The sequence below is a fragment of the Cheilinus undulatus genome, linkage group 14 (genome assembly GCF_018320785.1).
Source record: "Cheilinus undulatus linkage group 14, ASM1832078v1, whole genome shotgun sequence".
NCBI lineage: Eukaryota > Metazoa > Chordata > Actinopteri > Labriformes > Labridae > Cheilinus > Cheilinus undulatus.
Window position 1 is genome coordinate 16,263,865 of NC_054878.1, and position 13,156 is coordinate 16,277,020.

At 37.2% G+C, this 13,156-nt stretch overlaps 1 protein-coding gene across 2 annotated transcripts; it reads right to left on the reverse strand.

The window, feature by feature from the left end:
• Window positions 1–1,790: 1,790 nt before the first annotated feature.
• On the reverse strand, window positions 1,791–10,556 carry ubxn2a (UBX domain protein 2A). 2 transcript variants are annotated; one of them, XM_041804451.1, is made up of 8 exons: window positions 10,452–10,553; window positions 10,251–10,355; window positions 9,977–10,039; window positions 8,868–8,970; window positions 6,534–6,643; window positions 4,597–4,734; window positions 3,690–3,851; window positions 1,791–3,033 (listed from the first exon to the last, which is right to left on the reverse strand). In XM_041804451.1, exons 3-8 carry the CDS (start codon window positions 10,018–10,020, stop codon window positions 2,850–2,852), a joined length of 741 nt encoding a protein of 246 aa, XP_041660385.1. In that variant the 5' UTR covers window positions 10,021–10,039; window positions 10,251–10,355; window positions 10,452–10,553; the 3' UTR covers window positions 1,791–2,849. The 2 variants fall into 2 exon arrangements, with proteins under 2 accessions (XP_041660385.1, XP_041660384.1); XM_041804450.1 differs by lacking the exon at window positions 10,251–10,355 and having other exon boundaries at window positions 10,452–10,556.
• Between the last annotated feature and the right edge of the window lie 2,600 nt (window positions 10,557–13,156).

The window sequence follows — 13,156 nt, forward strand, 5'->3', positions numbered from 1 at the left end:
ACCGCTGTAACCCTCCTCCACCCTAGCCACCTCCATTACATCTCATCAGTGTCCAGGCCCAGCTTCTCCGTGCATCCCTTAATCGCCACCTCCAAGTCATCTCATCACTGTCTGGGTCAAGCTCCTCAGAAGTCTCTTACTCATCTTATCCTTCCATCACCACCACTAGTGTCTAGACTTTATAGGGGAGTATCCTTTCCTGCTGTCTGCCTCACCACGCCTTCAAGTTCATAAAGACATCACAATGAAGTCTATTCACCCAAGACATTTCACATTTTCAAACATTTCCAGAATTGTAAAATAAATCATTGTTAAACTCGTATTAAGTCTCTCCTGATTGAAGTTTGCCAGCACGTCTTATTTTGACCACCGTTTGCACCTACACCTTTTGCAAAATTTTACTTCCATTTTTTCTTGTCTGGCCTTATGACAAGATTTGCAGTTTTTAAATACTATACATCTGCTTATTATGATTATATAAAAAAGTTAATCAAAGCAACAATAACCATGGGTGACTCAGAAAACTAGCAGATGTTTTGGCCCAACAGGAAGAGTCCAAAAACTTAAAATCTCTGTCTCATATTTGTGTCATTCAAAACGTGTCTGATAAGAATGTGAGTTTGGCTAACAACCATAAGGACAAAATTGATGACAACTTTAAGCCATTTGTGTCTCAAGGTTTTGTCTTCTTAGGGGGTGATAAACATTAAGTCACTGCACCAATCAGTCATTGATCTGTCATGATGTTTTGCCTTTTTCGAAGCGGTCCTACTGTGGTGCTAACATTTTATTGCTAAGTGCTAAAGTAAGTGCTGTCCATGTGCCTTTGCTTTATGTTTGTCTAATCTCTAGATTTGCACCAGGTGAGTTTGATTTTGCTGTACACCCCCAGCTGCAGATAGCTAGTATTGAAGTTATCCTTGGTAACGATTTGGCTGGCATTAACGTTTTCCAGTTGCCTGATAGTGTGCGTGAAACTGCAAAGCCTGATTCTGGTTTTGACCTTGCTGCGCGCGATGCAGCCATTCTTCCCCCCATGTGTGTTGTTTCATGTGCAGTTCAAAACAAAATAAAAGTTTGGACAATAAAAAAAGAAAAAAACACAAGCTGAAAGCTCTTCATGTTGGAAAAGATGTTTCTGCTCTTCTCCTGACCTACTTCGGCATGGGTTTTCAAACGTCACAAATGAGGATTGCTAGTGTGTCCAATGGGTGCTGCCGTAGTAGCTATTAGCTCGGATGTAGCTGTTGGAGAGGGGCAGTTTAATCAGCAATCAACCACATTCTCCTTTGAAACAAGACCTAAGAATCTTACTGAAAGCTTGTCTTGGCAGAGAAGATGTTTCTGAACATCTCCTGACCGGCCGTGGCATCATTTTAATCACCGAAGCGCTGCACTATTCACAGCTATGGCAGCGGTAACCTGTCTGTTCGGGAGAAGTGCATGTGTAACCTTTGTCTTGTTTTTCTGATTAGCCCATCATGAGTGACAGACAGAACATTCCTCCAATCATCTTTGATTTTTGGGAAAGTAACACTTTTATGGGAGCTTTCCCAGATGAATGAGAAATACTCAGATATCTATGCCGTAGATATATGAAACAGTCTGGTGTGTCAGGTTAGTAAAACGCACCATAATCTCTTACATTAAAAAATCTCTGTGTGCAAGTGTTAAAATAAGATTTATGGATGCGTAACCTTTTGTGGTTCACTTTATCTTCAATAGTTGCACTCATATGACTTAATTTTTTAACATAAAATGAGAAATAATTTAAGTATTCAGAATTTTTTGGAGAATTTTTTTATTGTTTCTCAATTGTGATATGTCTCTACGGAAGCCCAAAGGGGACACGCATATGCATATCTTATTTTACTCTGTTTCTCTGTGATAATGATTAAACTTTGGTTTACTTTACAGAAGATCTTGACTTGTCTAGTATCAGTATCTGAGGATAACAAAGCTATTTTTAAATGTGTTTCTTTTTCATTTTATCAGTATCTCAGGGAATAAACTGATCATCAAGGTGGCATTTCTGTCTCAAGACAACAACATAAATAAGTCAAAATCTCGATTAACTCATTCTGAATTCTGATAACCAAAGAAAATATATGTATGCATGTCCGTTTAGGCTTCCATAGTATTCCACAGATGCACTCAAATAAAACATTACATTCTGAATTAAGGCAAATGTTCACAATAGATGCAAAATAAGGCAAAAGAATGGATAGACCTTAACAGCAAGGCCAGCATAAATAACAAGCAGACATCTTCCCTCTTTTTAAACCATAAAAACGTGCAAACAAAACATGTTTTTCACTTAAAATAACTGTAAACATAGAGATAAAAACCCTTATTTTGTTGCTATAAATAGTGCAGGAGAACTGGTGATCACAGTTTGGGAAGACTTTGGAGAGTTGGGTGGTGGTGCTGGTGGTGTGTGAGGGGGGAATGCATGCGGTAGACAAACAGATGGGCATACATGATTTACCATCTGCAAGGGTGACAGAATTGTTTTTCTTGACTGTTTTTTTCTGAAGTTTGGGGGTTAAGGGAGACATCTTGGCAGGTAAATACTGTTCTCCAGAGGAAAGGGACAAATTAAGCATTAACAACAGCATCATTGTTGCAGCACCCAAACAGACAACATCTCCATCAGACTGCAGATAATCTCCCATTGAGATTTAAATACTAAAGAGGCAAATGACAATCATGAAATGCTGCACAAACTGCAGAATAAACAAAGGATTATTAAGTTATAAGAGGCCTTTAGACTGCCATCTGGGTCATTCATGGTAAGGTGACCGTGAGTATGTATGTGATGTGATGCATGGATTATGGGGCTCTTTTAGTCAGGAGTGTCCAAACGGAGCTTGTGTGTTCAGGGGTCTTTGGACAATGACAGCATTCGCCAAATCCGCCTCCTCCAAACTAAGATCTTTGTTGTTGAGCTCTCGGAAAGGGAGCGATGTCGTCAGCACAAACGGTGGGCAGCTCCTCTGAGAGCGTGCAACAAAATCTTGGACGTCAGTGATCCTGGGGAGAAATTAGAAGAATCAAGGAAATGCAATGACAGAAAATATCAAAATGTAATGATAAGGCAAAGGCCAGACCATCCAAACACTCCACTCTCTTATGTGGCACATGATTTCTCTCTTGAGCACTATACTAGTAACATAATCTATTATTAATCAGCACCCAGCACATACAAGTGATCCTATGGCTGCCCTGCTCCTCAAACACTAGCTGAAGGTTAGAGGGGTTCAACCCTCTCTATCCTTTCTGCAAACTCTGTTATATAAATGCTGCATCCCAGTTACGCAATCCGTCTCTGGGGATTTTATAGATCCACTCCGTTGCTACATCTCAGATTATGTTTTCTGCAGTCCCATGCACTGTGGCAGGGGATATAACATGCACCATGCCTTCAGACTCCAGCAGACTAGAACAAAGCATTACGTAATCCTCAAACAAACCCCCTCACCAGTTCCACAGCTAGAACAAGCAAAAGTCTTCCTCGTCGCCTCTTGAACTACTTCTCAGCTGCGATGCTTGAGATTATGGGATTTACAGAAAGCACATCTGAGGTACAAAGTGTAAAGATATTCCACACTCAGACTATTCAGGCTGTCTTTAGATATCATTATATGATGAAGAGGATGAGTTTAGGGCCTTGACTCTTGCATACACACCGATGTGATAGGTTAAACCTCTGCACCAGTCTCCTGCCGTCGGCCAACCAGATCTGCAGGGAGGTGACAGGAAGGGCGTGGTCTAGTGTTACCATGGGAATAGGAAGAGATTCTCCATCCTCATGCACAGATGGTGACCTGGCCACAACTCTGGGTGCAACACTGGGAATTGACAAGAATAAAAAATAAAATTAAGATTATATGAATATATCTAATGTGTATTCTTTAACCTTAAGAATAATAGGAATAGTAATGTTTTGGATGCTCTAAGGAATTTATTAAGTGATGTTATGAAAATTTTGAGGTTCTAACTCATCAGGCTGATGCTCAGGTTGGTCAGATTTGCGTCCGAGTTGTCTGATATTTGGATTTAGAAGGACACCTTGTGGCATAAAGCAGTATTGTGTGACATGGAACTTAAAACAGGTGGCAATGGACAGGAATGGCAACTCAACCTGGGCTAAAGTTATCAAAAATGTTGATAAGCCTGATTCTACATGCATTTTTTCAATATGCTTTTATTTTAATGAACGATAATGTAAAAAAGAGGCAAAGCTTTAAAAAAATGCATCTATTTTGAATGACAGGAGAGGAATGAATCCTTCAGAAGTTGTAAGCAAACTCCTACACGCTGTAGAAGTTGTAAATACATGTTGGCAACGCTATGGTATAGAAACACAAGAAATTACTCATTTTTTTACTTCTATTTTGCTGCTGTGGTTTAAAAATAGGTATCTATATGGTTTCATTTTCACCACTACCATACTGAAGTTATAATTCTGGCACAGTGACACCCCCTGCTGGGACGTTACAAATCATATGTCAAATCTATGACAATATTCTAATGCAAACCCTTCTAAAAGATTGAATAAATTCATTAATTTTGGCTCTTTCCTTTCTCTCTCACCTGCCAAGTCTGTAACCTCTGCCGCTGAAGGGGTGAAAGGCCTTTTTCTTGGGAACATAATTCTCCTCAGTCAGATCCTCCACACTGATTTCCAGCTCCTCCTCCTCTGCTCTGCTCTCCCATTCTGCCGGGAGCTCCCTGGAACAGGTTAAAGATCAGGCTTAAAGTATATGGTCAGGTCAATCAATAGACAAATTAACTCTAACAAGCATTATGCTTTATCCATCTTTTGCTGCCTGCTTATAGTCTATAGGAAGACAGCTTAAATGCTGATTTTACCTGAGGGACTAATTGGTTTTGCCTATCACACAGAACCAAGGACAGGGCTGATGTAGCATCTGTGCTACATATAGGGTCACTGGATATCTGGAATCTAAACTTGACCAGAGAGGAATCCCCTTAGTTCATACAAGTACATTCAATTTGGCTTTATAGCCATCATCCTACCTGGGTTGACCTCAGACTCAGACCCTCAGACTCACAAGGGTTTAGAAATTTGTCAAGGACAGGAATTTAATTCTTTATCAACACTTTAACAAATCTGTACTTGCGCAGTGCACAAAAGAGAAGGGCCAGAAAAAGGACAGGCAAAAATAATATAAATGTCTTTTGCCTGTTTCAGACCAGGTGCATGTTTTGCTAAATGCAGCTACTGCATGTGGCTTTGTGTACTCTGAGGCTGTCAAAATTAGGCTTGCATGATAAATAAATTCAATGTAACTCACTTACAGGATGGTTCATAAATGTCTTTTGGTTGTGACAAATGTGTACGGGCCTTTTTTATTGGAATTTATAACTGAAATTATTTTCTGTGTTGGTCGGGCAGGGGGGCTGATCATTTAGATAAAAGAAGGAGGTGCTCCATGGAAAAAGGTAGGGAACCACTGCCCTAAAGCAATGCACTCTATATCTGACGCTTTTTTGTAATTTATGTGTAACTACACTGCAGTTTCTTTGACTGCTATCAATAAACCAGCATAAATTAGTCCAGGATTAGTCGGTTAATATATCAGTCAATAGTTGATTAAGATTAAGTTAATATCAAATTCATAAATTAACACTCAATCTTTTCTAATAGAACATTTGCATGTTTTTGTTTTTCAGTGTATTTCTCCTTTTTCTAGCTTTGAAATCTGCTTTGAAACACATTATGACAGGAAATATCTGCATATTTTATATGCTGTAGTTGTGTTGTAGAATTAATTCAAATCAAAACAAATAATTAATTAATCAATAAAATGACAAACATTTTGATGAAATTATTCAATCTTTGTCTTGAAAATGCGAAACCACTTGCGTGAAGCAGTGTATGATATGAATACGTGCTTTCTGATATCATGACGCACATTTGTCATTATTTCATTTTAAAAACAATCATTATGTGCCAAACTTACACCAGCACCAGCAGTCTCATGTGACTAAGTCAGAGAAGTTTCTAATTCATTTCAAACTCAATATCTCTTATCCATTATATGACAGGGGTATTACATAATTACAGAGTTTTATTAAAGTTTTTATTACTAACTTCAGAAATAGTACCAATAAGTCACTGATACCCTTTACACAGTGGTTTGTCATGGATGATACAAGCATTTTTAATACGACCTCTAGTCAACAGAATTATCCAGTGACAAAGAAATCTAAGCGTGAAAAGTAATAACACCAGCGTTCTCATTTGCTTTTGATCACCTAGAGAATGTGTGTCACATTATGTAACTAGCATCACAGCACTTTAATCCATTTCTAACTTCTTGACAATGTGAGAGGAACAAATTTGGTTGTTTCAGGCCAGGGATGCAACTTCTAATGTGATACATGTCTGTCTTTATGGAGTAATTTTAAATGAAAAACTGGTACCAATCAACAACCCCATTAGAGATGTAATTTTCCTTTTAGGTTATAAAATCTTAGTAAATCTCAATCATAATTTCACTCACCCTCTTTTGATGGCATCCAGGAAGTCTTGATTCTCTGGTATGGAGTAGCTGCGAAACTCTTCATCGTTTACAGTGAAGCCATCCTTCCACAGCCGCACCACCATCTCCACCTGGAGTAAAAGCCGCACATGAGCCCTGATCAGCCCTTACTATGATGATCAGTGTGATGGATTCCTGCTGACTGGAGGCTCATAACATCACGAGTGTAACTGCAATATAACTTTGACAATGACAACTGATGTTTTTCAAACGACAAAAGAAAGATTTTCCATGTTGTATTTATTAATCCAACATGTACTTTATACACATGATTTAGGCATCTACAGTTAGGTTTGGAATTATTTGTACAGTGACAGCATTTTTATCATTTTGTTTCAATTTACCACCACACTGGATTTGAAATAAAACAATTAAAATGAAATTTAGGTGTAGACTTTCAGCTTTGATTTAAGAGTTTTCACAAAAACGTGGCTTTTCCCTCTTAGGAATTACAGTAGTCTTATTCAGAGTATGGTTGACTGAGGAGCAGTTTTATGGCCAGATGTAGTCTGTTCAATCCTAACTTCAAGACATATGAAGAAGATAAAACGTCTGGAGATGAAAGTGTTGAATTGGCATTTGGTAGCCGTTTGACTGGAACCATCAATATGAAGTCCAAGGAGGTATCAATACAATGAATGTGAAAAAAATTATAAATCTATTAGAAAGATAGCAAAGACTAAAGGAGTGAAAAGGAGGACTAAACCAGATAACCACAGAGTCCTTTGTGTTGATGAAAACCCCCTTTTAAGACATACAAAGGAGTCAAGAATACTTGGGAAGCAGTTGATGTAACATTGTCACAGTCTACAATCAAGAGACGCCTTCAAGATGCATCGGTTTGCACAGATGCATCAAATTAGTATCAGTTTAATGGCAATTTGCTTTTCTCAATTAACAAACAAACTCAAAATCGAACCAACCACTGCTGCATAGGGACAGTAGATCTTACACTTGATCAGAAAAGGCCAATGTCAGTCCATACTAAAATACTCTAAACAGTGACGTTATGGATGTCAAACTCAGTCATGAAGGATTCCCACCAAACAAAATACTAATACATTAATGAATAAATGTGAAATAATCAAACTACATAATGTTAATAGCTCCAACAATTCGTATTGGCCAATGTTAGCTCTTTTTACACCAGCCATCAGCAAATACTGTGGGCATTAATTAACATCAGTAGCAGATATTTATCGGTTGTGGTCAAGAAATTTAATACAGGCATCAAACACACCTTTCTGCTGATTTAGAGAAGAGGTTTATGTTGGGACAAAAAGTGTGACCTACTGAACAAAGTCTGAGAATAAGGTGGCATTTTGGGCTTTTAAAGTATAAGACGTAATAAAGAAAAAACATTATTCACCAGCTGAATTTAATTTCATCTGCTCCAATTTTTACAATTGGTGCATCTCTACTGATAACATTCAAGAACAAGAAGGCCAGATTAGAGAAAAACACGAAGAAAAAAAAAACTGCATGATCCAAAGCAAACCAATTCATCTTTCCAACATGGTGGAGGCAGTGTTATGGCATGGACATGTATGGCTGGCTGCCGGTGGTGCTTATTGATCATGTGACTGCTGACAGAAGTAGTAAAATGAATTCTGAAGTCTACAGGGATATACTCTCTGCTCACATTCAGCTAAATGTTGCCACACTGATAGGACAGCACTCTTCAGTGCAGAGGGATAATGACTGAAAACATACTGTGAAAGCAAGCCAAGAGTTTCTGAAGACAAAGAAAAGAATATTTTTTAATGAGCTACTCTGTCACCTGATCTCAACCCAGTAAAGCACGCTTTTCAGCTACTGAAGACAAAACTGAAGGCAGAAAGCCCCACAAACAAGCAGCAACTGAAGGCAGGCCTAACAAAGCATCTCCAGGGAAGAAACTCTTAATTTGGTGATGTCCATGGGCTCCAGACTTTAGAGAGTCATTAAAGGATTTCCATCCAAGTATTAAAAGTATTTTTAAGTTTGTCAAAATACTTTCAAGCTCCTCATAATGGAGGTATATGAACCAAATGGCTGCAATTCCTAAAAGGTGAATGTCATATTTTCAAGAAACCCCTTAAATTAAAACTAAATGTCTACAGTTCAATATTTTTTTGATGAATAAATACAAAATTATAAAAAAATGTGTTGCTGTGTAAATACTCACAGATCTAACTTTAGATAGTGCATATTAAGCAACAGCAATACATTGTAAACAATTAATCTCAAAGGATTCACATTTAAAGCTTTCGAAGAGGTATATCTTTGAAGATTTAAAGGGAGTTTGATTCTGACCTTTGACGTCCCTGAGGCATCGTAACAGATCTTCTCCACCTCATCGAGAAGGTCTTCAACCGAGAAACTACGCCTCATTGGCACCTCCCCTTCGGTTTCTCCACTGAGTAAGAAAAAAGCAGGATTAGATCTCTGTTCAATATATCCAATATTGAGTTCAGCCTGCAGTAATAGACACAATGCCATGATGACCTCTTCACCCCTTGAGTTATGTTAGCAAGCAGGCCAATCAACCAGAAAATTAACTACTTTTGATACATTACTGTTCGAATAGTTGCCTTTTTACTCTCATCAGTGGTTCTCAACTGCTGGGTCACAATACAAAATGGGTCATGCAGCTTTTTCAAAATGTGCGTGGAAAAAAAAGCAGCAAAAAGTACATGATATACAGATATCCTTTATGGACATACAGCCACATGTTCTATTTCACTCAATTCTTCTGCGATAGTAATACTTCATTAAACCTGAAATTTCAGCCTATCTGATTATCTTGGGATAAAAATGCTGGTTTTCTCATGATAATGTGTTAATCTTCTAAGATTTTAAGACAACGATATGTTATCAGTAGCAACAGATCAAAATAAAATGTAAGCATGTATGCCTTTCCTGGGCCTCTGTAACTGTGTTAGCAGTGTGACCAGGCTGGTGACCAGCATGAGGAGGAGAAACCAGGCTGTTGTGGCTGTGTATGGTTCTTCCACACGCTACTGAGGCTCCTGTTATTTAAATTAATAAATTGCTAAATTGCCAATATGTCTTGTTTCTTCAAACTTCAATCATCCAATCCAAAAAACAACAAACAAGAGTCAATGGCAGAATAAGCTGCTAGGCACTGGCAGAGAAGATTTGGCACATTTTTCATGGGCACAACCCACATACTCAGCTCTGCTGCTCATCCCACAAATGCATGTTCCTTACAAATGTGGCACCATTTAAAAGGGAATACACAGGCTTTCCGATGGTATAAGATTTATTGCCAAGAAGCATTGTTACAACTAATAAATAATCGTCCAAACACAAATTTCCTTACTTTTTGTGCTAAGTGTATTTAGGTTTACGAGCTTTGAATAATAAAATATTAATTCACCAACACTTTTGGTTTGACTCACCAGTTTCCATCATTCTCACCACCCACAGTGTCAAACTCTTTCATGACGCTCTGTGTTTTCCATCTAAGACCAAGACAAGTAAGAGGACAAAGAAAACATCTTTATAGGACTTATTACACTGTTTTTATAATGACATTTTAAAAGTATCCTTAATACAGTTCACTACTAGAGTTTATAATGCAAATCTATACTCTAACATTATCATAGACATCGTCAGTTTCACTGTTATACTTTCAAAAATGATCTAAACTCGGTTAAGACCGTCTTTATTTACCTCTAGTTGTTATCTGTTATCGAGAAGCAGCCTGTAACATCAGCGTTAATTATGTAAGTGGGCGTCAGAAAAGCATGGACGCCTACAGAGCCTACGACAGAGGTGCTGAGTATGACGATAACACGGATTATTTATGTATATACACTTAACAGCTGCACATTCACATGCTCGTATTAAGGTTAAGGTCAAACACTGATTTACCAGTCCGTGTGTTGTCGGATAATCCCGGGCTACACATCTGCAGCCACAAGTTTCGTGTAGCCTCTCTTCTGCTGAGCAATATCTGTGACGCAAGAGGAGGCTGCCGTAAATCCACTACTTCTGTCGTGAAATACTGTACTCTGAGCTCAGCACAGAGAAAGGAGTAGTAAATAAGGACGGAGTCGACTGTGAGATGGTGTAGTAAAAAAAAAAAGGATCTATCGATCTATCTATATATCTATCTGGTTATTCTAATTTTATGAGATACTGAATTTTGAGTTTTCATTAGCTGCAAGCCATAATCATCAAAATTAAAAGAAACAAACACTTCGAGTGTTTTAGTCTGTGTGTAATAAATCTATAGAATATGAGTTTCATTTTTTGAATCAAATTACTGAAATAAATCCACTTTTTTAAAATCATATTCTAATTTATTGAAATGCACCGTGACGAATGTAAAAACATTTCAACACCTAACATTGGTCACTAGTAGCAAATAGTGTAAGCCCATGTAAATCAGATTGATAAACTTTTATGGTTGACATGCTTTTTTAAAAATATTTGATTTATGCCTTATTTGTTAACATATTAATTGAAATGCAACATGCATATGCACACATAACATACATGTGCAACAAACAAAACATTTCATTTTCCCAGATTCACAATTTCGAAGTTAAACGATTATTCTTCTGAAACCAGTTCAAAAAATATATTATTCCTTCAACTCACCATCAGTGCCACACATTGGCAATATATTTGTCAGTATCCCAAACATTGGAGCATTTATACTAAAAGACTAAACAAACTTGTCACAGCATCAGCAATTTCATGTTTCATGTGTCCTCAATAAAAATACATGCTTTTGCTTTTTATATTTTTTCTTTCTTTTTGTGGAAAAAAAAAAAACACAGAGCGTGACACTTAAACACGAAACAGATGGCCAGCACAGTTGCATCTCCACGTCAAGCCAGAAATAGCAAAGGCAACTCACACCTAAACACACACAGGTTTTGGTTTCAGCAGTGTTTCCCAATCCAGGATCATAGGATTCCACAGGGACCCTGGAAAGTATCAAGTTTGGCTTAGCTATAGTTTTTAATACATTTACCTTAACCTAGTCTTTATCAGAGGATTGAAACATTCACTTCTTTCTGCATGTGCAGAGAAAGTCTAGCATAACATACTGTTCCTTTTTAAATTTTGATGACAACGTGTTGTCTGCTTAAAATATATCACATAGTAATGATGTTGTTAAAATGACTGCATTTATTGTGATGAGATTATGATCCATAATTAGTGCATGAATTTTAAAATTGCATCAATAACACAGTGACATTATTGTCCTTTTAAGCAAACTTTAGACACTTTCTGCAGCTACAGTGATGTGAAACAAGTTCAACGTTGCCCCTTAATGTCTCATTTTGCTTCAAAAAGACAACAGGCAGCTCAGTGGACAAGTCAGTTGTTCATTTTTATTTTTTCCATATTTCTTTTACAATCCATAACTAGCTCATTTTTCCATGGATAAGTGAATGTCTTTATCTGCAATCTACCCTTCCTTAATTTCCATTAAATAATGTCTATAAAAATGGTCTGTATCCAATCAGGAAATCAGTTACCCTTAGTTTAGGATATTAAAATCCAAAATAAAAAGTTTTGCATGCAGCACAGTGGAATTTCAAAATGCAACAGAAAGGGAGAAACAACAGAAATTCTGTGATGACTCATGATAGAAAGATTTAATCATTTGACAGCCATAGTAATAATGTGTATTTATTATGTGGTATTACAATAACTTGCTGTTTATATTACCTGAGAACAAAAGTTTTTTTGTAAGTTTTAAAGTAAGTTCAACTGAAATTTCTAAAAATTACAATGAGTTCTTTTTCTGTTTCACTTTTGTAGTTGTAATTTAATTAAATTGATTTGAAGACAGTAAAATGCGGAAATTACTTTGAATTTTTAACTCTTTGTTTCGTCTATATCATGTACAGACAATGGCAGGGAACAGCTTTGCAGTACTCCAGTAATCTCAGGACATCACAGCATGAAGCAAAACTTTTGGAGCACAGTCAGTTCAGCAGTTTTAATATGGTGCAAATCATGTGTTTTGCACATGTTTGAGTCAAATTGCTGAACTGACTGTGTGCCCTGGAAGTTTTCTTTCATGCTGTGATTTTCTGTCCTTGATCTGAGAGACACCTGTTGGCCATGTTTGCCATCTGAAGCATGGATCCCCTTTCTTTCTTTTATTTCAGGATATTGTATCTGAGATGGATTGGTCCAATGGGATTATTGTTATTATTTTGTCTTGTGTAAGGGCTTATTGTTCACTATGTTGTTTCAATCTTTTAATCCACTGGTATGGAGATGGTTTAAGAATGAAAACTCCAGAGAGTATCCCATTTAAACATTGCTCAAACTCTTATTTTATGTTTATATGTACTTTTTTTTAACCAAAGGAAAATGTATTGTACATTTTAAAGAGCAAAAGTGGGTGAGGAACAAGAAAGTTATTAGACCTGCAGTCCCTTTTACTGTGTTGTTCCCCCCCTTAAAATAAAAAAAAAACATCACCAGAACATTGTATCCCTCTGTAGAGTACACAGTGTTCTCAGGCCTATAAATATGGCCTTTCCTAACTTAATCCCTTTTAATTTCTTTTGGGATCTGTAGTCTTTCTAAAGTACTTAGTTGAGTTA